At 45.3% G+C, this 25,533-nt stretch overlaps 1 protein-coding gene across 1 annotated transcript in view; it reads left to right on the top strand.

Annotated features, from left to right (window-relative positions):
- Window positions 1–25,533, top strand: part of PARP4 (poly(ADP-ribose) polymerase family member 4) — a 76,578-nt gene that overhangs the window by 13,577 nt on the left and 37,468 nt on the right. The window contains exons 6-20 of the mRNA XM_002691868.7: window positions 231–344; window positions 2,418–2,567; window positions 3,078–3,215; window positions 4,034–4,207; window positions 7,320–7,480; window positions 8,311–8,448; window positions 10,980–11,075; window positions 13,361–13,544; window positions 13,732–13,888; window positions 14,964–15,088; window positions 17,227–17,358; window positions 18,075–18,161; window positions 20,205–20,369; window positions 21,954–22,000; window positions 22,152–22,230. Of these exons, the coding sequence (XP_002691914.3) occupies window positions 231–344; window positions 2,418–2,567; window positions 3,078–3,215; window positions 4,034–4,207; window positions 7,320–7,480; window positions 8,311–8,448; window positions 10,980–11,075; window positions 13,361–13,544; window positions 13,732–13,888; window positions 14,964–15,088; window positions 17,227–17,358; window positions 18,075–18,161; window positions 20,205–20,369; window positions 21,954–22,000; window positions 22,152–22,230 (1,947 nt within the window). The remainder of the gene's footprint in view (window positions 1–230; window positions 345–2,417; window positions 2,568–3,077; window positions 3,216–4,033; window positions 4,208–7,319; window positions 7,481–8,310; window positions 8,449–10,979; window positions 11,076–13,360; window positions 13,545–13,731; window positions 13,889–14,963; window positions 15,089–17,226; window positions 17,359–18,074; window positions 18,162–20,204; window positions 20,370–21,953; window positions 22,001–22,151; window positions 22,231–25,533) is intronic.

Raw genomic sequence — 25,533 nt, 5'->3', positions numbered from 1 at the left:
CATATACAAGTATATTTATAACAAAAATTCCAGAAGGAAATATAAAAAAATATTAATAGTGATTATATATCTGTAGTAGGACTCCAGATGATTTTTATTTTCTATTTACTTTCTAAATTATATCTGCAAATGATATAATTTGTATCAGGTTTATAATCAACATTTTTAAATGGCATGTGTAGTTTGTTATTTAGTGAATGCAGTTTATGAAAGAGCAACATGTTTTCCAGGTTGTGACAGAGGGAGGTAAGGAGACCGCCGTGGTGGAGCTGCAGTGCCTCCAGGGCCCTGGGGACCGTGGCTTTCTGATATGCACACACTTCCTCCTGGCCACTGGCACCCAGGTAAGGGCTTCGTGGTGACACCTACATTTTTATTGTCCACCTTGTTGATAGCGAATTTGGTAAAAACTGGTAAATTGAACCAGCCAATCTGTTAGTGTCTCTCTTTTTAGCTAGTACCATTTTGAAAAGTGGAGAGGTGCTCTTTTGGGATATGGAGGTGAGGAGTGCAGGCTGGGAGCCAGGAGAACATTCCCTGGGGTGCAGTTTCCTGCTCCTGCTCTGAGTTACTTACAGAAACTTTGCTAATGTTTGTACCTTGGCACTGGATCCCTTCACTCACTTCATTAAACACCTGCTCTGTACCAGGGAGTCGCCTAGAGGCCACTCCTAGTGTGAGGTGAAAAGACAACACACCCACCCTTGGAAATTGGGAGGGACAGCAAATCATGGTCCTGCCCCCGCCGTGACTCAGCTGCTACTGAAATGTGTGAAGTGCCTGGGCTCAGGGACAGCAATTGGGGCTGTCCATGCCCATGACCTTCTCGAGGTCAGTGTCAGGTCAAGGGCAGGGTTCTGACCTAAGACAGGTAGGGAAAAAAAACAACCCAGAGCCTACACCTGAAGTTCCAAGTAAAGCCTGCAGCCCTGTCAGAGTCTTCTGTGAGATGCTAACTGACCGGAGGCTCACAGGCTCCCCTTCGAGTGACCACACAGTGGTTCTCTCAGGCTCAGGACGCGCCTGCTTCACCCATTCCCCACAGTGGGGGTCAGCTGTCGTCCAGGAAGGAGACATCTCAGGGCCCAGACTGCTGTTGATGCCCCCGGGTTCCTGACGCCCAGCAGGGAGACAGTTACACAGTCCTGGGCCCAGGGCTGAGGCTGGCCATCTGTCGGTGTACACTGCTGACCTCCAGTCCTGGTGTGGAACTCCATTACCCAAGCAGTTCTGCCAAATATTACAGCTGGTATCCCACACCTATCAAGATTCCATGAGGACATAAAAGATTAACCCAAGGTCAAGTGTGTCCAAGAAAGAGAAAGACTTTGTTAACCTTTTACCCAGAAATGTAGACCATGTTTTGTGGAGAATTTAGGTATGTGGGTGAAAAGTAAGTAAAAATCAAGTTGAAAACCAGGTAGAATGTGTCAGAGCTGCTTCTGCCTTCCCAGGCTCCCTCCTCCAGCCTGGCCCTTCTGCTCCTGGGTGAGTCTGTTCCCCCAACGGGCATAACCCTCCCTGAGGAAAGAGACAGAGCTTCTCTGGCCCTTGTCCTTTGTTAATCCATTGTGGCAGAAATCTTCCAAAATTAGGTTAAATTTTACCTTTTTTTTATTTTGTTTTTTTTGCAAAAATTGATTTTATTGAATCTTGGCCCTTGTTCATTTTTTTTTTTTTAACTTTCCCTGCTTGAATGGAGTGACATGGACGTGGTGTGTGTCCTGCGGCCAGTGGGGCAGGGTTATTGGCCCCATGCGATCCAGCCCCCATGCACAGCCCGCAGGGTCTCCACAGCCCACTGGGCAAGCCCTCCATGTTCGCTGAGGTTGGGATGGGGCAGGATTTGGGGGGGCAGACACCCCATCAGGACGGCAGGAATGATCACGGTGTTTGCCTCTGCCTTTGTCTGCGTGACCTGCCAGCACCCCTTCCTGTCTCCTTGGCTAGGGCAGTCCTTTCGTTTAGGCTGTGCCTGTCTCTAATGATGCCTCATCTCTGAGGTATTTTTCTTTCCTTGCCTCGCCCGGTTTTTCTTATTTCTGGAAGGCTAGAAGCCAGACTTCAAAGCGGGGTAGGATGGTGTGTAAGGTCAGATTCTGGGCTCTGAACACATGTCCTGAGGCTCTTCCGTGAGTCCAGTGCTTCTTTCCCACCTGCCGTGCCTCTCAAACTTTCCCCCCAACTTGCAGATTTTAGGCTGTTTTGTCAAGAATTGAAAATGTGAAGTCATTCCTTGAAATACTAGTTTCTCAGCTCTGTTACAGCAGGAAACTAGCGGAGGCGCCATATCTGTGACCCTGTTCCCCACCCCCACCCCCACCACGGCACCCAGTAGGTGTTCAGCAAAGGTCGATGTGCTAACAGGCTTCCATGTGCTCATGTCCTGACACTGTGCTGCGTGCTCTAACTTACAGACCAGAAGGCAGTCCTCTGTGAAGAAAACCTCTGCAGACGCAAGTGAATACTATGAGAATTATATTGAGGAACTGAAGAAACAAGGCTTTCTACTGAGAGAACATTTTACACCTGAAGCAACCCAGTTAGCATCTGAAAAACTGCAAGCAGTAAGCTTGATTTCTACATATTCTTCTGTATTACTGATTAAATAGATTTAACAGAAATGTTTTCTTCATGACAAATAAAAAGCTGGCAGGAGATGAGAATAGGAGTTAAAAGAAGGGAAGAGGGGCCCACAGAGAGGCTCAAAGTCGAGTGGGGAGTGAGTCCCAGGATGAGCCACAGACCTCCTAGCTTCCCAGAGATTTTACTGGGAGCCAGGCCAGGAGTCAGGGTCCTCAAACCCTTAATGCCACTTGATCTTTAATGCCACAGCAGGCCTAAAGAATTGCGGAGTGAATAAAAAGGCAGGAGGGAAAACAGCATGGGGGTAAAAGAGAAGAGGGTCAAGAGAGGAGGACAAGGAGCAAGGGAAGTTGGGAGGGGCCCGGGGTTAACAGTCACCCTCTCCTGGGATGACATGGGCTGTTTCCTCTCACACCTCTGCTTATCTCAGGTTTAAAGGAGCACACTCATGAACTCTTTGTGGATGTTTCTCTGTTTCTCTGTGGTTGCAGTTGCTTTTGGAGGAGGTAATAAACTCGAATGCCCTGAGCCCCGAGGTGAGCGGCTTGGTGGAGATGCTCTGGGCAGAAGCCCTCGGCCGCCTGGAGGACACACTGCTGAGACCTGTGGGCATGATGAGCCTGAATGACGTGAGTGCCGTGTCCTGGAAGCAGGTTCTGCCAGGCAAGCCTGCCTTCTGCTTGTGGCTTAGAGGCCTGTGCCTCATCTGAACCAGGCTCCCGCTGTGCTGCTGCTCTTCCTTCTCTCGATGGAGAGAGGGGCACGAGGGGCGCTGCTGGGAAGTGGACTTCCGAGGAAACTAGAGTCCCATCTGCAGCATCAGCCTCGGGAGCAGAGCAGGGCAGGCCTGGGACATGGGCGCTGCAGATCCTCAGGGAGAGGTACAGACCCTGGTCCACTTCAGAGTGACCGTCTTGAGCCTTCGACCGTGTGGGGAAGGGCAGGTGCACCTGCAGCCATCAGGAAGCTCTTCTTGACTGTGTACAATTGAAGGATCAGGTGAAGAAGGTGTTCCCAGGGGTAGAGCATGTGTGGCTGCACCAGCACATTGAAATAACTCGTGGAGAGAGTAATGGGATCAAGTCCAAAGGCACTTGTGTGATGAAAAAGGTGTTCTGGTGGGCTTCGTCCCTGAGCCTGATCCAGACGTCTTTCTAAATGTCTCGTGTGGAAGGAAGTCCCCTAGTGAGAACTCCTCTCTGTGGACTCGAACGTGGATGCAGACACGCTGACACTGAGGACTCTGGTTCCCTCCTCTAGTTAAGCCCAGCCCAGTTTGGAAATGAGATGCATTTTCAACAGCATCAAGCTTGCTTTGTACGTGTCCAGTCGAAAGCTAATAGTCATGTATCTAAGAACCATCTTAGGTATTTTTATACAAGTTACTTTACTTTTTCTAGATTATCAAGTTAAATTTTAATAATCATGTGTCATCTTCTATTTAAAGGTGAGCAAGGCAGAGGGAATTCTCCTCCTGGTAAAGGAAGCAATGAGAAATGGAGAAACACAGGAGCAACTGCAAACGATGCTGACCGAGTTCTACAGATTAATCCCTCACAGAGCTGCTGTGGCCGAGAAGGTCAGCCTGAGCCTGCTGGCTAAGAAGGAGGACCTGTGCCAGGTAAGCCTCTGCACCTTGGGGTTCAGTTTACACTTTGTGGGGACAGGGGAGAGGGGTCTTTCACATCTGACTGAGATAACACTGGATCACAAAATTTGGCTCTTGAGATTCCTCAAAAACAAACGGTTGAGCCATTTGGGGGTGATTGGGGTCCTTATGGAAGTTACCTGAATCACACTCCCAAAGGAGCCTGTGTTGGAAGAATGGTGCAGAAGCAAGTGTTTAGAATTGTTACGCTGGGGACTTCCTGATGGTCCAGTGGTTAAGCATCTGCCTTCCAATGCAGGGGATGTGGGTTCAATGCTTGGCCTTGGAACTAAGATCCTACCTGGTCCCAGGCAATTAAGCCCACACACCGTATCTAGAGAAGCCTGTGAGGAAGACCTAGCACAGTCCCCCCGCCACACACACACACACACACACTCACATACACAAAAAAAGAATTTTCAAAATTGCTATGTTGTGAAATGACTTTCCGGATCAGGAGATAGGTAGGATTCTTTCCTAGAAGAAACAGAAAGCTGCTCCTGACTTGAACACTGAGGAGGCTTGTCACCCTGTAGGACGAGTAGTGCAGCTGTGGGGTGGCCACTGGTCCAGTTCACTCAAGGCTGCGACCTCACTGGGGCCTGGTCTCTTCCCACTTCTGTGCTTCCTGTAGGAATGGCTCCCCCCTCTGCCAACTCCCCTTCCCATCAGCCCACAGCATCCTTCCTGGATGGTTTCTTCTTATGTTTCTTGGAGGATGCCCCCAGTACCCTCTTATTTTTCTTTTTATTATTATTTTTAAATTAAGTATAGTTCATTTATAATATAGTGTTAGTTTCAGGTGTACAGCGAAGTGGCTAGGTTTTATATACACACATAGCTATATACATATATATTGTACACATATATATACACACATGTACACATGTATATACACACACGTACTTTTCTATGATAGGTACTGTAAGATGTTGGATATAGCTCCCTATGCTACAGTAAATCCTTGATTTTTTATTTCTTTATATTTACTTCTTTTATATGTAAGGGTATGTATCTGTTAATCCCAGACTCCTAATTTATCCCTCCCCTTTTGTAACTATAAGTTTATTTTCTATGTTTGTGAGTCTGTTTATGTTCCATAAATAAGTTCATTTGGCTTCCCTGGTGGGTCAGACAGTAAAGAATCTACCTGAATGCAGGAGACATGGATTTGATCCCTGGGTCGGGAAGAACCCCTGGAAAAGGGAATGGCTACTCACTCCACTGTTCTTGCCTGGAGAAATTTCATGGACAGAGGAACCTGGCATGTTGCAGGCATGGACAGAGGAGTCTATGGAGTCACAAAGCGTTGGACATGACTTAGCAACTGAACAACAACAATATTGATTCCACATACAAGTGACATCATAGATATTTGTCTTTGTCTGACTTACTTCACTTAGTGTGATAATCTCTAGTTCCATCCATATTGCTGCAAATGGCATTATTTTAGGCATTATTTTATTCTTTTTTATGACTGAGTAGTATTCCATTGTATATATGTATTACATCTTTATCCATTCATCTGTCAGTGGGCATGGGTTGCTTCCATGTCTTGGCTATTTCTTTAGCCAGAAGCAAGTCATGTGTGCATAGCTAAGCCAGTTTCTGCTGAGGAGGATAGGATTACTGAGACTGCTTGGAAGTGGGGGAAGGAGCTGTTCTTTCACAGAGAACAGCAGGAAGGCAGACAGGGCTCACCCTGTCCAGGGTGAGGCAGCACCCGCTCTGACTCTGGGTTGCCGCATCTGAGCATAAAGGATTTGGGACAAAATCAGAGATCCTGACCTCTAGACTTCAAAGGAGTTTGTGGATGTTAAATTTTGCATGTTTGGGGGAAATTACAGCTTCCCACAGATTCCCAAGTGGTGCTAGTGGTAAAGGACATGATTGAAGCGACTTAGCATGCATGCACACACCGATTCCCAGAGGAGTCTGTAATCCAAAATATGTGAGGAACCAACAAATGAGATGAGCTAGTGAATGAGCTGACAAAGGACCTCCATGTTTAAAGTTCCATGATTTCCTCAACACTGAGTGTAACTTCAGTTCCTGGTTTTGCTACTGAGAGGGTGTGTGTGCTGCCCACCCAAATACTGTTAACCTGGATTCTGTATTTTCAGTAGATCACACATCCCCATGATTCAGAAGTCAAAATTATGTTTAAAAGGTGTACTATGTTGCACCCTGTCCCCACCACCCCTATTCCAGCTCCTCTTCCCGAACACATAACCATGCTTGTTAGTTTCCTGTTTGTCTTTGTACCGTTTCTTTATGCAAATAAACGTGAAAATGAACAAGCATACTTAGTCCTTCCCCCTTTTTCTATGTAAAAAGTCATATACCCTCTTCACTGTCCTACACCTGTTTTCTTTACGTGACATAATGTACTCTGAGTGTGGAGACCACCCTCATTCTGGTCCACGGTGGGACATGCCCCTGGGTGGGCATCCTCCACCCATCCCCGCCAGACACAGTGAATGACGCCACAGGAAGTAAACGCTCTGTGTGTCTGGTGTCTTGTTCTTGCGCAGGGACATCTCTGAGAGGCAGTCCCCAAGGGAGAAGTGCAGCCCGAAAGAATAAACACGTCAGTAACGGGTGATTTTGTCTGCTTCCCTGAGGGTTTCTCTGTGTTGCCCTCTCACGGCCGATGAATGACAGTTTCCTTTTCTTGTCATCTTATGAGCTGTGTCTTTGTCAAACTTCACCATGTGTATGCACTAGAAACGGCTTCGGTGTAGTGAGTCTGAGCGCCTTTCCAGATGTTTTAGGGATGTTTGTGTTTCTTCTGTGAACTGTCTGTTCATGTCCTTTGCCTCTTTCTCTCTTGGGTCTTGATGTTTTTATTCATGGTTTTTAGGACCTTTGTAAGTTAAGAAGCTTAATCTGTGTTATGAATTGTGACTATTTGGCGGTTTTTGCAGTTTATTTGGGTTTCTTTCTTTGCTCATACTGAGTTTGTTGGTGGTGAAAAAAGCTTATTCAACCTTTTAGAGAAATGCAGTATGATATAAATTATTTTGATATGTGGTCGTTCTGACATGTCAGAAGTAGAAATGACTGTAATCATTTCTGCTTACAGCTAATAAGAGACATGGTTAATGTCTGTGAAACTAATTTGGCCAAACCCAACCCCCCATCTCTTGCCAAATACCGAGCTTTGAGATGCAAAATTGAGCATGTTGAGCCGAACACTGAAGAATTTTTGAGAGTAAGAGAAGAAGTGCTGCAGAATAATCACAGGTAGGATTACAGGAGATAGGTGAGGGTCTACTCTTTAACTTGCTTCAGATTCTGGTAGAGCAGATCTTCACACACCTAGATAATTAATCCTCACTGCAGAGTAATCACGATGTGATGACAGATACTCACTTCTGTGTCTATAATAGGGCTCAGAGCTGTGTTCTGTGCTTAAACACTCCCCACTGTTGCAGTCCATTCCAAGTTCACCTACTGTTGCACAGAATTAAATTCTAAAAATTGAGATGAGAGGGTATTGGAGTTTGTTCACAAATGCAGTGTTTGAGTGCTGAAGGGTATTGCATGGGAAAATCCACTCAAATTAAGATTTTAAGGTGAAGAAACATGTTTTGGATCTCTCTCTGAACCTGGCTGGACTGCTAAACAGCACAGAAGGTCAGCTGTTTATTACTTTCTTGACCTTGTCTCGTCAGGGTGTCAGCTTGGCAAGGCTGAGACCGTGTTTTCTTATTTCTGTTGCTGGTAGAGTACTTAGCACAGAGTATGTTTGTTAAATGAATGCATGAATGTTGAACGAAGGAACATATTCAATTTGTATATTCTGTATATGTTTGATAAAATACGGGATATTTTGTATGATGTTTTATAGCATACTTATAACACTTACATCTTACTATAAGTTTTGTTTCACATCCTTACTTATTTTTAAGAGAGTATTTTTTAATGGCTGCATAGTATTTCCAAGAAATGTTGCATTGTGATTCATTGAATCAGTTCTCTAATAATGGACATTTGGGCGGTTTTGGGTTTTCTGCTGCTGCTAACAATTTTTTATTGTGCTTTCAATTATGTAATCTCTTCTAATTCTACAGTAAGGGTCCAGTGGACATCTTGCAGATATTTAGAGTTGGCAGAGTGAGTGAAACCACAGAGTTCCAGGGCCACCTTGGCAATGTCAGGCACTTACTGCATGGGTCTCCTGTGCAGAGCTTCATGGGAATCCTGTCCCGGTAAGAGCACACCATCTCTATTTTCCAGACTTTTCAGCTCACAGTTAGACTTTTTTTGCTGTAGTACGTGGATCTATTCCATTGAAGTCAGCCAGCTTATTGAATTGCAGAGAAAACTGAACACTTTATAGTTAAGTGTGTAATTTAAGTCATATGTTAATTATTATATATTTTAAAGTGCAGTGCATGGAAACGAATTGCTTCTTGAGGAAAGGGGATTCTCTATGTCCTGACTCTTCTCTGTGTATCTAACTCAAAGATAGTCTAGAAATTAGAGCTCCCAGATGCCACGAATTATCTATTCAAAACATAGCTCTAATTTCTGTTAGCTTTGAATAACACTTAATATTGGAGTTGAAACTGAAGTCACAAGGAGCAAGGGAAAGCATAGTTAAGTCTAGATCTTAGTTAAATCCCCTGCTGCTGCTGCTGCTGCTAAGTCACTTCAGTCGTGTCTGACTCTGTGCAACCCGATAGACAGCAGCCCACCAGGCTCCCCGTCCCTGGGATTCTCCAGGCAAGAACACTGAAGTGGGTTGCCATTTCCTTCTCCAATGCATGAAAGTGAAAAGTAAAAATGAAGTCGCTCAGTCATGTCCGACTCTTAGCAACCCCATGGACTGCAGCCTTCCAGGCTCCTCCATCCTTGGGATTTTCCAGGCAAGAGTTAAATCCCCTACCAAAGACTTACAAACATGCAGGCTCCACCTGGAAAAAGCTTTAACTGCTTCAGAAGAACCCAAAGACAAGCTGATTAGAAAGATACAGGTTTTCCTTGAATTGACCTATGCATTTTGTGCTATCACAATAAGAATACTAACAATACTAACAATTGACTTCCCTGGTGGTTCAGTGGTAAAGAATCTGCCTGCTAGTACAGGAGACACGGGTTCAGTCCCTGATCTGGAAGGATTCCAGATGGTGCGGAGCCACTAACCCCATGCACCACAGCTATTGAGCCTGTGCTCTAGAGCCCAGAAACTGCAACTACTGAAACCTGTCCACGCCAAAGCCCATGCTCTGCAACAAGAGAAGCCACCACAGTAAGAAGCCCGTGCACCACGACTAGAGAGAAGCCCATGCTCGCTGCAACTAGAGAAAGCCCACGAGCAGCAATGAAGACCCAGCACAGCCGTAAATAAATAAGTAAATAAACCTACTAACAAGATTTTTTTTTAAGAAAAGAAAAGCTGATTCTATAGCCCATATTTTTTTTTAATTTGAATTTACCAGGGTAATTCTGAAAAAGAAGGATAACCAGAGAGGATTAACCAGTCAGATGTTAAAAACATAAAGCTTTACTGGGTAAAACAGTGAGGTGAGAAATAGATGAGGCAACAAAATAAAAATCCACAAATAAATGCAAAAACATAGGGGATTTAATATATGATAAAGTTAGCTTTTATCTCTATGGGAAAGTTTATTTTCTTCAGTACCATATATGGATATAAATGGTTAACTGTCTGGAAAAAAATATAAAGTTGGATCCTTACTTCATTCCTCACACAAACTCCATGTGGATTGAAGATTTGAAAATTTAAAATGAAGCAGTAAAAACAATCTTTGAGTAAGAAAGATTATTTTAAGTACATCCCAAAAGCCATTTTACAAAATTAATTCTATTTCATAACACGGAACATAAACCAGATGTAATAAAAGGCAGGAGTCTCTCTTCTACCACCTTCCCAGAGATAATCTAGTTTGTTTGATTGCAGAGAGTTCTAGAAAGCAAGAATCTGCAATGGGAGCACAGTCAGCCTTGGCCTCATGGCTGTTCTGGTGAGCCCTTCATGGGCCCAGCCTGAGGGTGGGCAATGGCTAGCTGGCCAACCAGTCCAGATGGTGATGAGAAACAGTCTTGGCTGGGTCCATTTCAATGGCACCTGGAATTCCTACTCTGAGGTTACCTTGAAATATATTTTTCTTTTCACTTCATGCTAATTATTTATTTATTGACTTTCAGTTGGTATATTTTTTCCAGGTTTGTTGAGTTATGATTGACAAATAAAAATTGTATATCTTTAGGTTGTACAATGTGACTTCTTAAAGTTGTACAACGTGATGGTTTAATATACGTATTTATTATGAAAAGATCTCCATGATCAAGTTAATTAGCATATCCGTTAATTAGCATATCCGTCACCTCGCAGGCTTACCTTTTCTTTTTCTTGTGGTGAGTACAGAAGGTCTAATACTATCTTAGCAGACTTCTGGTGTACAGTATCATCACAAACAGTCACCACTGTAGGCATTGCATCCCCAGAGTGTTTTCGTCTTGTAACTGGAAGTTCGTGATTTTTTACTAGCACCACCCCCTGTAGCTTCCCCCACCCCCAGCCCCTGGAAACCACAACTGTACTCTCTAGGTTTATGAGTTTGACTTTTTCAGATTCCACGTAAGTCTTGTAGTGTTTATCTGTGTCTGGCTTGTTTCACAGAAGTGCTTAAATAGCTTCTTTCTTGGCCAGAATTGTGAGGCTATAATGAAAGATTCCTTTTTTCTAGTAAATCACTATAATGTTCTTTTCCAGTGGGTTGCTTTTACCCAAAGTAGTTGAAGATCGTGGCATGAAGAGAACAGACATTGGAAATCTTGGGAGTGGGATATATTTCAGCGATTCAATCAGGTCAGTACCTTATCTTTTTAATCACATCATATACACCCGTCACCAAGGAGACATGATCAATACTTGCTGCAAGTTTTCACCTGTCTTTGCTTGGTGAGGATTTTTCACCAAGAACAGATAATTAAAACAGCCAGTTTTCTCAGTATATTGTAGAAGCCTGTCTTATGGTGGATATTTGGGAAAATTATATTTGAAATCATCTTAGTGATTTTACTATCCTAAGAGCTTTTACCTGTATTTACTCACTCAGTCTCACAGCAAACCTCTGAGGTCAGGCCTTGTGACTCCCACCCCGATCACAGATGAGAACACTGTGGGACAGTGGGGGTGACTTGCCGAAAGCCACACAGAACCTTGTCTTCTCCAGAGCCAGCGGTCCTGACTTCTGCAGCACATGATCTCGCTCACAGACAGGGCCTGGAATAATATCTGAGTCTGTCTTCATTTCAGCCACAGCATATTGAACTTACTAAGCACCAGGTTTAGTGCTTCAAGTACGTTGTTTGATAACCTCACAGTGGTATTGGGAATCATTTTATGAAGATGAAACACGTTTATGGAGTTTAAGTAACTTGCATTCAGGTCACAAAACTAAGAAAATGACAGGTTCAGGCCCAGGACAGAGGATGATTATCCAGGAATTTAAGGAGTCCCCCCAAATCAATGAGAGGAGGAATACCCAGTAAGCAAAGGGCAAAAGATATGAAGAGGAAACATGTATGGACACACTTGAAAAGATTAGTGATCAAGAACGTGCAAATCAAACCAGAATGAGACCATTTCACACCTGTTGTATCAAAAGACACTTCAACACCTTTAGGTGTTGGTGAGTCTCCCCTCCTGGAAAAGGGTCCCATCATCTTCATGGAGCTGAAGAGCAGCTGTGCTGATGTGACTCGGCGGTTGGGAGTCAGCACACCCCATCCTGGCTGCATGTGGAATCACCCTCGAGCTTTCAGACAGTGTTGGTGCAGAGTTCACTCAGATCAGCTCAGTCAGGGTCTCGGGGGCTGAGATTGGGCTCCCGGTAGTTTCTCTGCTCCGTGTATGACTTTAACACACAATCTGGGCTGAGAATCACCACCCTAATAAATACTGGTATACGTAGACAAGTGGGGATTGGACAGTGGGGTGGTGTTGTGCTGGTGTGGTCCAACGTTTCCATGTGTGTGTGTGCGTGGGTGGGTTAACCAGGTGCCCTCCACCTGCACGTGTCGAATGGATGAGCCTTAGAACCAGATCACAGAGTGACTCTCTCCACATAACATTATTACCGAGGGGCATGTGCCTATGTGCTGACTCCGAGAAAGAAAGACAAAATAATGATGCTCTTTTTCCTGAGCTGGTGGCAGCTACGATAGCTGTCTTATTATTGAGACTGAATATTTATAGAATAAATGCTTTCCTCTGTACAAAGTATTTCCAAGTAAGCACTTTTATATGTTAAAATATTTTTCAAAAGACAAACTGGCAGTCAGTTGAATTTAACCAAATTAAAGCCCTCAGTGGATATGGACAGTGGGGTTTTGGTGAGGAAGTGCAAGCAGACCAGACTGCAATGGGTTGAGAGCTGGTTCGCAGACAAGCCAGAGAAACAGTTGCTGATGGTGAGGAGCGAGGAGGCAGGAGAGGGGGGCGAGGGGAAGGGGAATAGATGAGCAGGAGGAGGGTGGGGTAGTCAGGGTCCTGTGTTTATAAATATGGAGCACCCATTAGCACAAACAGAAGTGCAAGTTTTAGAGGTGTGTCCTCAACAGTGCCCCCCAAGGCGCCCAGCCTGAATTCTTGACACAAAAGTTATTTTATTAAAGCTGTTGGTTCCTAAGAAAGTTAAATGGAATTGCTCATTTGGGCATCACTTGACATTTTGTTTTTCTACTTGGATCCAGAAGGCTTCATGAGGGTGCAGCATTGTTTGTCCCTTGACCAGTTCTTACATGGCATTTCATGTTCTTTCTGAACTTCAGTGCCAGGAATTAATCCACTTTTTCCTCTTATCAGATGGGCTTCTTCCTTCTCTTTCCTCAGTCTGTATATTTTAGTAGCTGATAAAGAGCTGCCTAGCACAGCAGAGGAGCAATAAATGTGTGTTTTACATAAAAATTTTAAATAAATAAGTAAATAGAGTTCTAAATGGAATCTTCAGAGATATTTCAATAACAGTAAAATTTGAAATATTCTACTAGCAAAGTCGTTTGGATTCTAGTTTTCCTACATGTATAAAATAGTGTTGCCATGCAACTGTAAAGTAAAACACATATGTGCTTACTTCCTGTGACATGCAGTACAAGCATCAAGTACTCGCACCCTGGACAGACAGATGGCGCCCGACTCCTGGTCGTCTGTGATGTCGCACTCGGCAGGTGCATGGACCTGCACAAGCGAGACTTCTCCCTGACGGAGGCACCACCCGAGTACGACAGCGTCCACGGGGTGCGGGGAACGGATATGGTCAGCTCGGACTTTGAGGTATTTCTATCGAGACAGACAAACAGGCTCCTGTTTTTATCAAATATGTTTAAGTTTAAATAATTACTGTATAGCTACTGTCTGAATTCAACAGTTTCTAAATTAACAAACATGAAATTCTGCTTTTATGAAAACATTTGCCAATAAAGTTTCTTTTCCTTTATTATTAAACTTCTGTTTTCTCTAGGATGATGAATTTGTTGTATACAAAACCAATCAGGTTAAAATGAAATATCTTGTTAAATTTTCTGTACCTGGAGATGAAATAAAGGACTTTCATCCTTGTGACAATACGGAACTAGAGGAAGACAGACCTGAGTTTTCAAATTTTTCAGCAGTTGAAGGTAAGATGGCTTTTTTGACTGCTGTTCTCTATGATGTTTATAGAACTTAAACATTGTATTTTCAGTGAAATTTATATTCATGTCTGGTAACTATATCTCTGATTTCTTACATAAATGCTTCATTTCCTTTTTTATTTTGTAAAAACAAAACCTGGGGTGATTGAGAGATCGGATGATGTCAGAGCCCCCTGTTACTTCATTAACGCGCTGAGGCTGAGCTACCACCCCCCCGAACCAAGTCCAGGTGTCGTAGTGTAGAAAACGAAGCCTTAGAGTTGAGTAGCTTGCCAGTTACCAGGCTGTGCAACCTCAGACAAACCTCATAACCTTTCTGGGCTCAGCTTCTCCCCTGTGGGAATGAGATCAACACCTGCATTACGTGAAGGGGCTGCAAAGTCACCATGTGCAGCTTGTGTGTCAGCAGAAGGTGACCGCTTCTCAGAAAATTGTAAATTCAAACTAGTATAATATTAATTGATAGCATTTAAAAACACATCAGCATTTTAAACTGTGATCAAATTATTTTTTATCAGAAATATATGGCTTCATGTAGAACATAACCCCTGTTTTCTGCTGGGAGTCACTAAGTGTGTATCTCCTAAGAGTGTATCTGCCTCTCTAGCCCAGTCCGGCACCTTCCCCACGTGACTCATGGGGACATGGGCTTCCTGGGACTGAAGTCTGAGAGACCTTCTGTTGCTGCAGTTCTATGGCACAGTGACAATGCTGACTGAGCAGGGAGTGCAGAAACCCAGATTCATACTTGAGATACACTTAATAGGTGTTCTGAAGACCTGTGTGTGCTTGTGTATGTTTAAACTCTGAATTTGCGAGATGATGCCGCGTAGTTAGTAGACTTTAAAAAGGCAGCATGCCCGTTGGGAATGCTTCCCTCACCCCATCTCATGTGGGTTAACTTTTCAGAAATGGTGACTGAGAATCATAAAATGCTATTTGTCCACTTACCCTAAAATGTAACGTTTGAAGGGAAGGGGAAGGAATAAAGGTCAAATTGACAGAAACAGACAGTGGAGGGAAGGCTTTCAAAGCTGATATGAATGTTTCTGACTTGCAGATCACCAGCTTCCAGGCAGCACGCCTTTCCCCGACATCAAGGCCGGCCTCCAGGATGCCTCTGGGAATTCAGTTCCTCTGGAGGACGTTCACATCAAGGGGAAAATAATAGACTTTGTAGCCCAGGTATGTTCTTTGTGGTTTTGTGATGCTTAAACTAAATGAATATAAATCATACACAAGAATTGGATTACAGTTGTGTGAACTAAACACGTACATTTCTAAAATTTGTTCATTGAGCACCCAGTGTGTGCCTGGGGCCATCCTAAGCTCTAGGTGAACCGCAAGGAGCAGGCTAAGGAAAGCCTGCCTGGTAGAGCAGGACCAGGCAGTGCACTCAGGAAATAAATATGTAACATGGGCCTTCTGGAGAGAAAACCAGGGCAGGTAGGAGGGGATGGACTGGTGAACACGGTGGCCAACAAGGCCTCCTGAGAAGGGACATCTGAGGTGCCCATTCCAGGTGGTGGAAGGGCATGTGCAAAGGCCCTGAGGCAGGAGTGCACCTAACATGGGGTGCACCAAGGACCAGGGTGAAGAGGGGTGGGGGGAGCACGGAGGAGCAGTGGAGGCACCAAGGAGCAGGGTGGAAGGGACACTGAGGATCAGCATGGGGGGTGTGGGGCCCGGAGGAGCAGCGTGAGGGGGCCATGGTTGGAAGTGCATGAGGAGGCGGCAGGCACTCTTGTCAGGCACAGACAGACACACGGTGTGAGCGGGAAGCCTTTGGAAGACATTTGCAGTGATGTGTCAGAGCTGTGTTCTCACGGGATCACTCCAGCCCCTGCCCTCCTCCCCAAGTTGAGGACAGTCAGAGGATGACCAGTTAGGAGACACAGGTCTGTCCAGGAGCACACCGTGCAGGGATGCGGGCTGGAGCAAGGCCTGCAGGGGGAGGGAGGCAGGCTGGCCAGAGAGACTGGCTGTGGTCCTTCAGAGGGAAGTGGGGCTGGTCTTTAGTGAGCACCTGACTGGGGAAGGTGGGGGTGGGGCGGGGAAGAGCCTGCCTGCCACCCCTGAGGCTGACACCGAGTGGGTATGTCTGACCTCCACCCCTGCCAGTGCTGACCCACCCCCACAGCCCTGAAGCCTCTGGGGGCACCATGTCCAGCTATGGGAAGGACCCAGGTGTGGGCTCCAGGCAGGGCACTACAGGCGCTCCTCTCTGTGGGGCCGTGTAGAAGCTGTGAGCACATGACTGCCACTTCCTGTGACTCAAGCTTCATCTGCACGTCAGTTCTTCCCAGACTGCACAGGGTGAGCACTTGTTGTACTGTTGTTTGAACGAGGAGGCACTGAACAATATGATAAAGACCAGTCTGAACTCGTCATTCCGACTGGATAGTCTGGGATGGATTGAGTTGTGGGGGGACTGGTGTTGACTGCAGAGGAGCCCTGGGGTTTGAGAGCCCAGTTAGGAGTTCGTGCTCATCCTTCTCCAGCCTGATCATGTGGTGGTTTCCTCGGGTGTAGATGAGACAGCAGTGCTGGGCTGCCCATCGGTGGTGGCTGTTCCGCGTAGTTTCCTCAGGTGCAGCTGAGACGGTAACGCTGGGCTGCCCGTCAGTGGTGGCCATTCTCCGATGGTTTCCTTGGATGTAGATGAGACGGTAATGCTGGGCTGCCCGTTGGTGGTGGCCATTCCACAGTGGTTTCCTTAGGTGTAGATGAGACAGTAATGCTGGGCTGCCCATCGGTGGTGCCTGTTGCGCATAGTGAACGTGATAGTCCTGGTGCACACAAGTGTTGCAGGAGCGGCCTGTGTCCTCCGTGTGTCACTGTGGATTAGACACTGTTTGATGAGGCTTTTCCGTGGAGAAGTTTGCCCCACACATATCTCGTGGTGCAGCTGTGAACCTTCCTCTCATTTCTGGATAGCTGGCCTGTTGTTTGACTTGAGTGTCCACACAGGCCGGCAGCAGGGAACTTGGCTATACGTGGCCCACTCTGGACTTCTCAGAGTGAGCTTAATGTTTTCAGTTTAACAACTAAACTGAACTAAAACACTAATTGCATTTGAAGGAGGAAGATTAAGATGTCAAAAATGTGTACAGAGTATTGGTTTCTGTTGTAAGTCCTAGTAAAAATCCTCCATCATCTTTACTTAAAATTTCTTTCTTTTGGTGCCTGTGCATCATCAAAGGCAGTGACTTGGATGTGGTCTTGACCTCTGGGCCTTACATGCACAGCAGTTTCCATTAATAGCTGTTCCTGCAAACATCATTAATGCAGTTTCATCAAATATATGGGTTTTTCTTCTTCAGGTCATTGTTTTTCAAACATACACAAACCAAAGTCATGTGCCCATTGAGGCAAAATATGTTTTTCCTTTGGACGACAAGGCAGCTGTATGTGGTTTCGAGGCTTTCATCAATGGGAAGCACGTGGTGGGAGAGGTAAGGGAGAACCCCGGCTGTTCTGTGGGGATGGGCCATCCTAAGTCCCTTAGTTTCGGGCTGAGTGGCAGCCTGGTCATAAAACAGGATGTTCCTGGAAGAGTCAGGCCCTTGTACAGCCAGCCTCCACTCAGACATCTGGCGTCCCTCCCTGGTTAGCTAGCCTCTGTCCCTGCCTGTCCAGATTCCTTGTCCAAACACTTCAACAAACAGTGATTTCAGTATCAAAAGTTTGAGAGACACATTGGAAAATTGGTGAAGCCCTTTATGTATTTTTGCAAAAATACTGATCCTTTGTACCCTGCTATAAAAGCCAACTGAAGTGAAGAAAAATATGTCCAGAAGAAGTATAAATTGATTAATTCTTTGTTTATTCTAAGAGTCCACAGTTGCAATAGTAACTCACATTTTATCAAATTTAAGACGAACTTAATTTTTTATTTATTCAGAGTAAAGCTCCAAACTTCCTTTTCACTGTCAACTCTCAAATATTTTCGTCCCAGCTTTTAAAGAGCATCCTCTTCAATTGGCCTTTTCTGATTCAAATTCTTATTAGATAAGTACATTTTTATGATCACTGTATGTAAGTTTTCATTCATCTTAGATGCTTAGTTTTCTGTTTTTGCCTGAGTTTTAATAAATGTTGATGAAGTTTTCCTTATTAAAGTCTGAAGTCACTGTTCATATCGTGACTGGTACAACACTGTCTTTTTCAGATTAAAGAGAAGGAAGTGGCCCAGCGAGAGTACCGAGTGGCGATCAGTCAAGGTCATGGCGCCTACCTGATGGATCAGGACACACCCGTAAGACTTGATGTTCATCCAAGTCAGTTCCGTGTGCTTGCTAGAAAGGGGAGAATAGGTGGAAATTGATTTAGAATATGAAATTCTAATTTTCACTAGAAATTTAGCATATGAAATTCTAATTTTCACTAGAAAGTGGAATCATTTTTACTGGTTTAGGCTCTGGAGTTTCATGTGGTTGGGAAGGGAGGTTGGGCTAGTGAGACCCATATGACTTGTTTAGATAAAGGAGGAAATGGCCAGGGTCACCCAGCGGATCCTAAGAGCCATTTCTGTCCTTGGGAACTGCATTCCCCAGACGTGACAACGGAAAGAAACCATGTGGGCACATAATTTCCATCTTCCCGTAGAAGCGTAAGATATTTACATTTCCCCCAGAACTAAGCTAACTTAGCAGTTTATCCAGTTTTCACAAGTTGTGTCTCAGGAAGGCGCATCTGCAGGGCTTGGACTGGTTCCAGGGTTAGGATTAGGTCTTCACAGGGTCAGATGTGGAGATCTGGGAGGAGGAGCCACAGGGCCGCGTCCACGCTCTTCTTGCCTTAACTGTAAGATGTTTTAAGTATGCCTCAGGCAGGTGCTGGGCCGCATGCAGCCTCTCCAGCATAGACACATCAGTCGTTTGTAAAGACAGCCACAAGCTTCAGACACACCTCTGAGGAGGACTCATCGCCAGAATACTGTCAAAATGTGATGTTTGGAGCAAGCAGTTATTAAAATTACAATAGATTTAAGGGATAAATCTGCAGAATGGGGATTAACAAGAAGAGGTGATTATTCCACAGGGAGCTCACTACCCCTGTGCTCAAGTGCTGGGTCCCCTGGGGTCCCTATAGGGGCATGGTGCTATTACACAGGCCCCTAGTGCTCTTTATGCAGGTGGAGGCCCAGCTTGGAATCCCAGTGTTTAAGTGGTGAAGTAACAAGAGAGGTTAGATAAAAAGTTAATGGGAAAACAAAGAGAAAATTTGAGTGCCAAAAGCAAGGCTGGAAACAGTGCCCAGCCTCTGTGGAGAAGGCCTGCAGGAGTTAGACCCCTGTGTCAGGAGGCCCAGGTGCCCTAACCATGGGTCCCCTCTTCCTCTGAGGGATCAAGCTGAAATTCAGTTCACCTGGCTGCCTGGCAGCTCGGCCTTCCTTCAGGTTTGGGACAAGTTAGGATTCTGTAGGGGACCTGGGTGACACCACATGGGTGACAGCTGGCACCCATCCAGACCCTGTATCGGCAGTGCTACCATACACCTCCAGTGGTGCCTCTCCAGGAAGTCCTGGCCTCCATACCCTTCCCTTGAGGCTGAGCGCTGTGATAATCCTGTCTTCATTGTTTATTCCCACCTTGATGTCAAAGATAACAACAATTGACTCCTCAAATCCACATTAATCGTGATATCATACACCCCTAGTCTAAGCACACTGAGTTTTCACAGCAGCACTGTTGAGTGAAACAGAGCACAGGCTTGGCCATGTCAGGAGGCACCCAACATGGGTTCAGAGGAAGTGATCCAGCCTCTTTCTGACCTCACTAGGCATGAAGTTGTTTCCTTACACAGTGATTGGCAATACTCACTAAAAGAAAGCAAAGCAATTATTCTGAAAAGTAAGATGATGAATTTTCTAGAAAAGAGTTAAATGAGGGCCAAGCTTGGTGTGACAGGCTCCAGCTCTATAGCCAGGAGGAGTCTCCTGGTATACTGTGTCCGCAGAGAGGCCTTGGGGTTGAGGGGGTGGTCTCCAGGGAGGGGCGGGCAGGATCCTGGGCAGAGCCCTGCGGCCACAGAGAGGCCATAGAGTTGCAGCGGGGGTGGGGGGGGGTAGTCTCCACTGGAGCAGAGGCCACTGGGTGCAGCTGCTCGGATCCCAGACCGCTGGGGAAGGGCCCTGGGTTCTTCTTCCGCACAACCAGTGCTGGTCTGGAGGCCACGTCCCCTTCTCTGAGGAGGAAGCAGGCAAGTTGTGATCAGACCATTTATGTAACAGGAGGGGATCGCCCAAAGGATAGAGATGCTTCTGAGACACAGGCTAAGTCATGTACTTCCATTTCAGGACATCTTCACCGTCAGCGTCGGGAACTTACCCCCAAAGGCCAAAGTCCTGGTCAAAATCACCTACATCACGGAGCTGAGCATCCAGGGTGCCTGCGCGGTCTTCTTCCTGCCGGCCACGGTGGCGCCCTGGCAGCAGGACAGGGCTCTGAGGGAGAACCTTCAGGTCTGTTTGGCGACAGCAGCTTTGTTGTGATTTATGCAGAGGAAAGAAACAGCATCTAAATAACCTAACCTTTGGGCCATAGAGTCAATTGTAGTGACATTTAGGGATTTAGACACAATTGTAGTGACATTTAGGGATTTAGACACATGTAACGTCTGCTTTATTGACTATACCAAAGCCTTTGACTGTGTGGATCACAATAAACTGTGGAAAATTCTGAAAGAGATGGGAATACCAGACCACCTGACCTGCCTCTTGAGAAACCTATATGCAGGTCAAGAAGCAACAGTTAGAACTGGACATGGAACAACAGACTGGTTCCAAATAGGAAAAGGAGTACGTCAAGGCTGTATATTGTCAACCTGCTTATTTAACTTATATGCAGAGTACATCATGAGAAACGCTGGGCTGGAAGAAGCACAAGCTGGAATCAAGATTGCCGGGAGAAATATCAATAACCTCAGATATGCAGATGACACCACCCTTATGGCAGAAAGTGAAGAGGAACTAAAAAGCCTCTTGATGAAAGTGCAAGAGGAGAGTGAAAAAGTTGGCGTCAAGCTCAACATTCAGAAAACAAAGATCATGGCATCTGGTCCCATCACTTCATGGGAAATAGACGGGGAAACAGTGGAAACAGTGTCAGACTGTATTTTTCTGGGCTCCAGAATCACTGCAGATGGTGATTGCAGCCATGAAATTAAAAGACGCTTACTCCTTGGAAGGAAGGTTATGACCAACCTAGATAACATATTGAAAAGCAGAGACATTACTTTGCCAACAAAGGTCCGTCTAGTCAAGGCTATGGTTTTTCCAGTGGTCATGTATGGATGTGAGAGTTGGACTGTGAAGAAAGCTGAGCACTGAGGAATTGATGCTTTTGAACTGTGGTGTTGGAGAAGACTCTTGAGAGTCCCTTGGACTGCAAGGAGATCCAACCAGTCCATGCTAAAGGAGATCAGTCCTGGGTGTTCATTGGGAAGGACTGATGCTGAGGCTGAAACTCCAATACTTTGGCCACCTTATGTGAAGAGTTGACTCACTGGAAAAGACTCTGATGCTGGGAGGGATTGGGGGAAGGAGAAGAAGGGGACGATAGAGGATGAGATGGCTGGATGGCATCACCAACTCGATGGACATGAGTTTGGGTGAACTCCAGGAGTTGGTGATGGACAGGGAGGCCTGGCGTGCTGTGATTCATGGGGTCGCCAAGAGTCGGACACGACTGAGTGACTGAACTGAACTGAACGTCTGTGAGATGAAGAGAATAAACACAGATATGCTCAATGACATCCTGTTTTTATTCTGTTCAGTCTCTTTAAAGTTTATGTTGGTACTGCCTGCTCATTATGAAGAATTTTGATAAGCATAAAGAACGCCAATAAGCCAAAGAGGAAACTTTAAACCATCCTTAATTCCGTCGCCAGAGACACCACCAAAGCTGCTGTTGCTGCTTTCCATACAGTGTTCAGACTCCCTGCTTTGTGTGCATCTGTATAAATTGTGTACTTGTGTGTGTGTGTGGATTCTTGTGGTGAAACTGAGCAGATACTTAGTTGTGCATATGTATTTTTCTTTTCACAGGATACAGTGGAGAAGATTTGTATAAAGGAAATAGGAGCAAAGCAAAGGTTAGTACCTAAAATACAAAAACCTGTCAATCATTCAGTGAACATTCATTTTATAGCTTAAGTTATCATTAAAAATTACACAGAAGAGCTGCATGTAGTTGGTCAGTAATTGGGATGTTGGATTGAGCCACCTCTCTGTTCACTTCGGTAGCTTTTCTCTGAGCATGTCTATCGAGATGCCGCACATGATTGAATTCATCTCCAGTGACACACACGACCTGAGAAAAAAGGTTAGTAGGTCTTTGCTTTCACTTCTTAAGAACTCGTATTTTAACGTTAGTTTTCCAAAGCAATACATGCATGTGGTTTAAGTTAAATTACACCAAATTACATCAGCTTATAATCAGGAGCAGCAGCTGGTCCTGCCTCACCCCTCCCCACACCACCGTCTAGGGACAGAGACTGACTTTACATGGTTTAGCTCTTTTCTGGTGGCTTCCAAAGATTTAATTAAATTTTTTACTGCTTGTTCTTGTTTCAGAAGAACAAACATCTGTTCCAGAAGTTATCTTTTTTTTTTTCCATGTGTGCTTCTGTTTATTTATGTTATGGCCATTATGTGTGTGCACATGTTAAGTCTCTTCCGTCGTGTCCAGCTCTTTTCGACCCTATAGACTATAGCCCACCAGGCCTTGTCTGTCCATGGGATTCTCCAGGCAAGAGTACTAGAGTGGGTTACCGTGCCCTCTTCCAGGGGGTCTTTCTGACCCAGGGATCGAGACCCTGCATCTCTTAGGTCTCCAGTATTGACAGGCAGGTTCTTTACCACTAGTACCACCCAGGAAGCTCTTATGGCCATTATATTGAATATATATTTTTACATTTGTTTTTTTCACTCTACTTTGTATTGTAAATATTTTTGCAAGTATTCAAATTATTCTGAGATACAGCTTTTTATAAGCAACTATCCATTGTGACTATATAAGAATCTATCATTCACCTCTCGTTAAGTTTATAGGTTCTTGTTTTGTGGTTGTTGATTTTAAAAAAGCTCTCCAATGTCTATCTACTTGTCTTCTCTGGTCTCCATTCCTTCTTGCTGGAGGATCTTTCTCCATCTAGTCTTTCTTAAGGCTGCCAGAGGTATCTATTCTCTTTCTGTTATGGCAGATGAAGATGTAACCCACTTGCCCTCCTCTCACCTCAGTGCACATGTTTCTAACCCACTTATTCCAAGAGTTATAGTATGGTTTTTGGTTAAATCAATTTGCTGCTATTATTTAGTCACTAAGTCCTGTCCAACTCTTTGCAACCTTGTAGACTGTAGCGCTCCAGGCTCCTCTATCCATGGGATTCTCCAGGCAAGAATCTGGAGAGGGTTGCCCTTTTCTCCTCCAGGGGATCTTCCTGACCCAGGGATCAAACCCATGTCTCCTGCTTAGCAGGCAGATTCTTTACAGCTGTGCCATCTGGGAAACCTGGTTAAATCAATAGTAAATGTTTAAGTTATTATGAGTACATAAATGATAATTACACTGAGCCAAGAAATGTATTATGATGGCTTTTTTTCTTTTTACTTCTTTATATTTCTTGGGGGGAAAAATTGCCATTTTCTTCGTCTTCTAGTACTGTTTCTTCTCATTTGTTCTAACCTGTCATGTAAAGCCCCTCTGGGGCTGTTTTCGCTGTCTCAGTGAGTCAGCAACTCCTCTTCCCTGACCCTGCCTGCTCCCCTGGGGCTGCTGTCCACGAGGCTTTTCCTCTTTAGTTCCCAACACCTGACAGCACAGTCTCCCTTATAACCCGAACGTCTGAAAACATCCTCTTCTGCGTGCTTCTGCGTGGGTAGGTGATCCCACTCAGAACCTTGAAAAAATTGTCATCCCGCCCCCAGCATTACTTCTGAGAGATTAAACCTTTTTATCCCCTGTTCTTGATAGGCAGTTGTTTTGTTTTTGAGCCCTGAAAGAATTTCATGTCTTCTCTTTATCCCTGATGTTCTGAAAGTTCATCAGAACCTGACATTCATTCATCATATATGTAATTCCTGGCCTTTAGTTCTGGGGGATCTTCTTATATTTTAATGCACAAGTGTCTGTCTCCCCTTCACCTCTCAGTGGCTCTTAGTGAGACGTCCCTGAATTGAGCCCCTTGTTTTCTTACATTTTCTCTCCTGTTGTCCATTTCCTTGTCCTTTCATCCTGCTTTCTGGGTGATTTTCTCAGTTGTAAGTTCCAGCCATTTTATTTAAATTTTCATTCTCTCTCTCTTTTTTTTGGCAAGAGCTCTTTTCTGTTCTGTAAGTATTCTCTTTTTTTCTGGCTTTTTGCTCAGTTGGCCTCCATTTTCATGTTAAAGGCTTTTCCTCCAGCATCTGAGTGGCCTCTCTCTATGTTTGTCCTCAGAAGTCAGTTACATGCTGTGTGGTAAGTGGGGCAAGTGGGCCCCGGGTCCCCGGGGCTCGAGGCTGGTGGCAGCTGGTCGGCTGGTGTCGGGGTGAGTCTCTTGTGTGTTTTTACCCTTGCAGGGTTGTGCAGAGTACCTCCAGGGTGTTCACAGGTATGACTGGGGATGCCAGCCTTCACTTCACTGCCCTCTGTGTCTGTGCTTCGTTATACTTAGGACTCCCGAGTCTGGACTCTACTTGGTTAAATTTCTCTAAGTAATAAATCCTCAATTTCCATTAGTGAGAAAACAGGTGCCAGCTGCTTGCTACCAAGGGCAGGGAGGGGACCTGGGCTAACAGCTCAGGGCATGATCTGCTCTCCGGTGCCTCCGAGGGGTCCTTCCCAGGGAGCTGCAGGCCCTGAGCCCACAGCTCATGGCTGCCCCGCCATGGGGCTCGGGCAGGGGCTTCCTCTCCTCTGGCTGAATCACTTAACACAGCTCTGTCAGTTCTCCATCTTCTTATTGAAATTTGCTGGCATCTTCTCTGCTTTTATCTTTGTTCCCATTTTCAATGTCTTTATGCCCTTTTTATTGTAGGGATTTTTGGGATCTTGCTAGGGAATAGAGTTGTCTATGTGCTCAGTCGTGTCTGACTCTTTGCGACCCCATGGACTGTAGCCTGTTAGGCTCTTCTGTCCATCGGATTCTCCAGGCAAGAATACTGAAGTGGGCTGCCATTCCCTTCTCCAGGGGATTTTCCTGACCCAGAGATTGAAGCTGTGTCACTTGCATCTCCTGCATTAGCAGGAAGCTTCTTTACCACTACACCACCTGGGAAGCAAGGGAATAAAGTTAAACACATGTAAATAATACATTCTTAACAAAGAACCCCTTGGCATCAGAGCTTTTGCTGTGTAACAATCCCAACATTTTGTGGATTAAAACAATAAGCATTTGTTGTTTCTCAAGCTTTCCTCCTGTTGCTGGGGACAGGATGGGCTGGGACAGGTGGCTGACGGCCTGGTGTCAGCCAGGGTGCTGGCCCTGGTCTCTCACCTGCCATAGGTTAGCTCAGAGCTCAGCATAGCAGAGGAGGCAGCCCGTTCCACAAACACAGCACAAGCCCCTGCCTGCATTCCATCTGCCAGTGTCCCCTTGGCCACAGCACATTCAAGGGCAGAAAAATGGGCACGACCTCCTGAGAG

This window comes from Bos taurus, chromosome 12 (genome assembly GCF_002263795.3).
Source record: "Bos taurus isolate L1 Dominette 01449 registration number 42190680 breed Hereford chromosome 12, ARS-UCD2.0, whole genome shotgun sequence".
Lineage (NCBI taxonomy): Eukaryota > Metazoa > Chordata > Mammalia > Artiodactyla > Bovidae > Bos > Bos taurus.
Note: the sequence above shows the minus strand (reverse complement) of the source record. Positions and strands in the feature narration are given on the sequence as shown.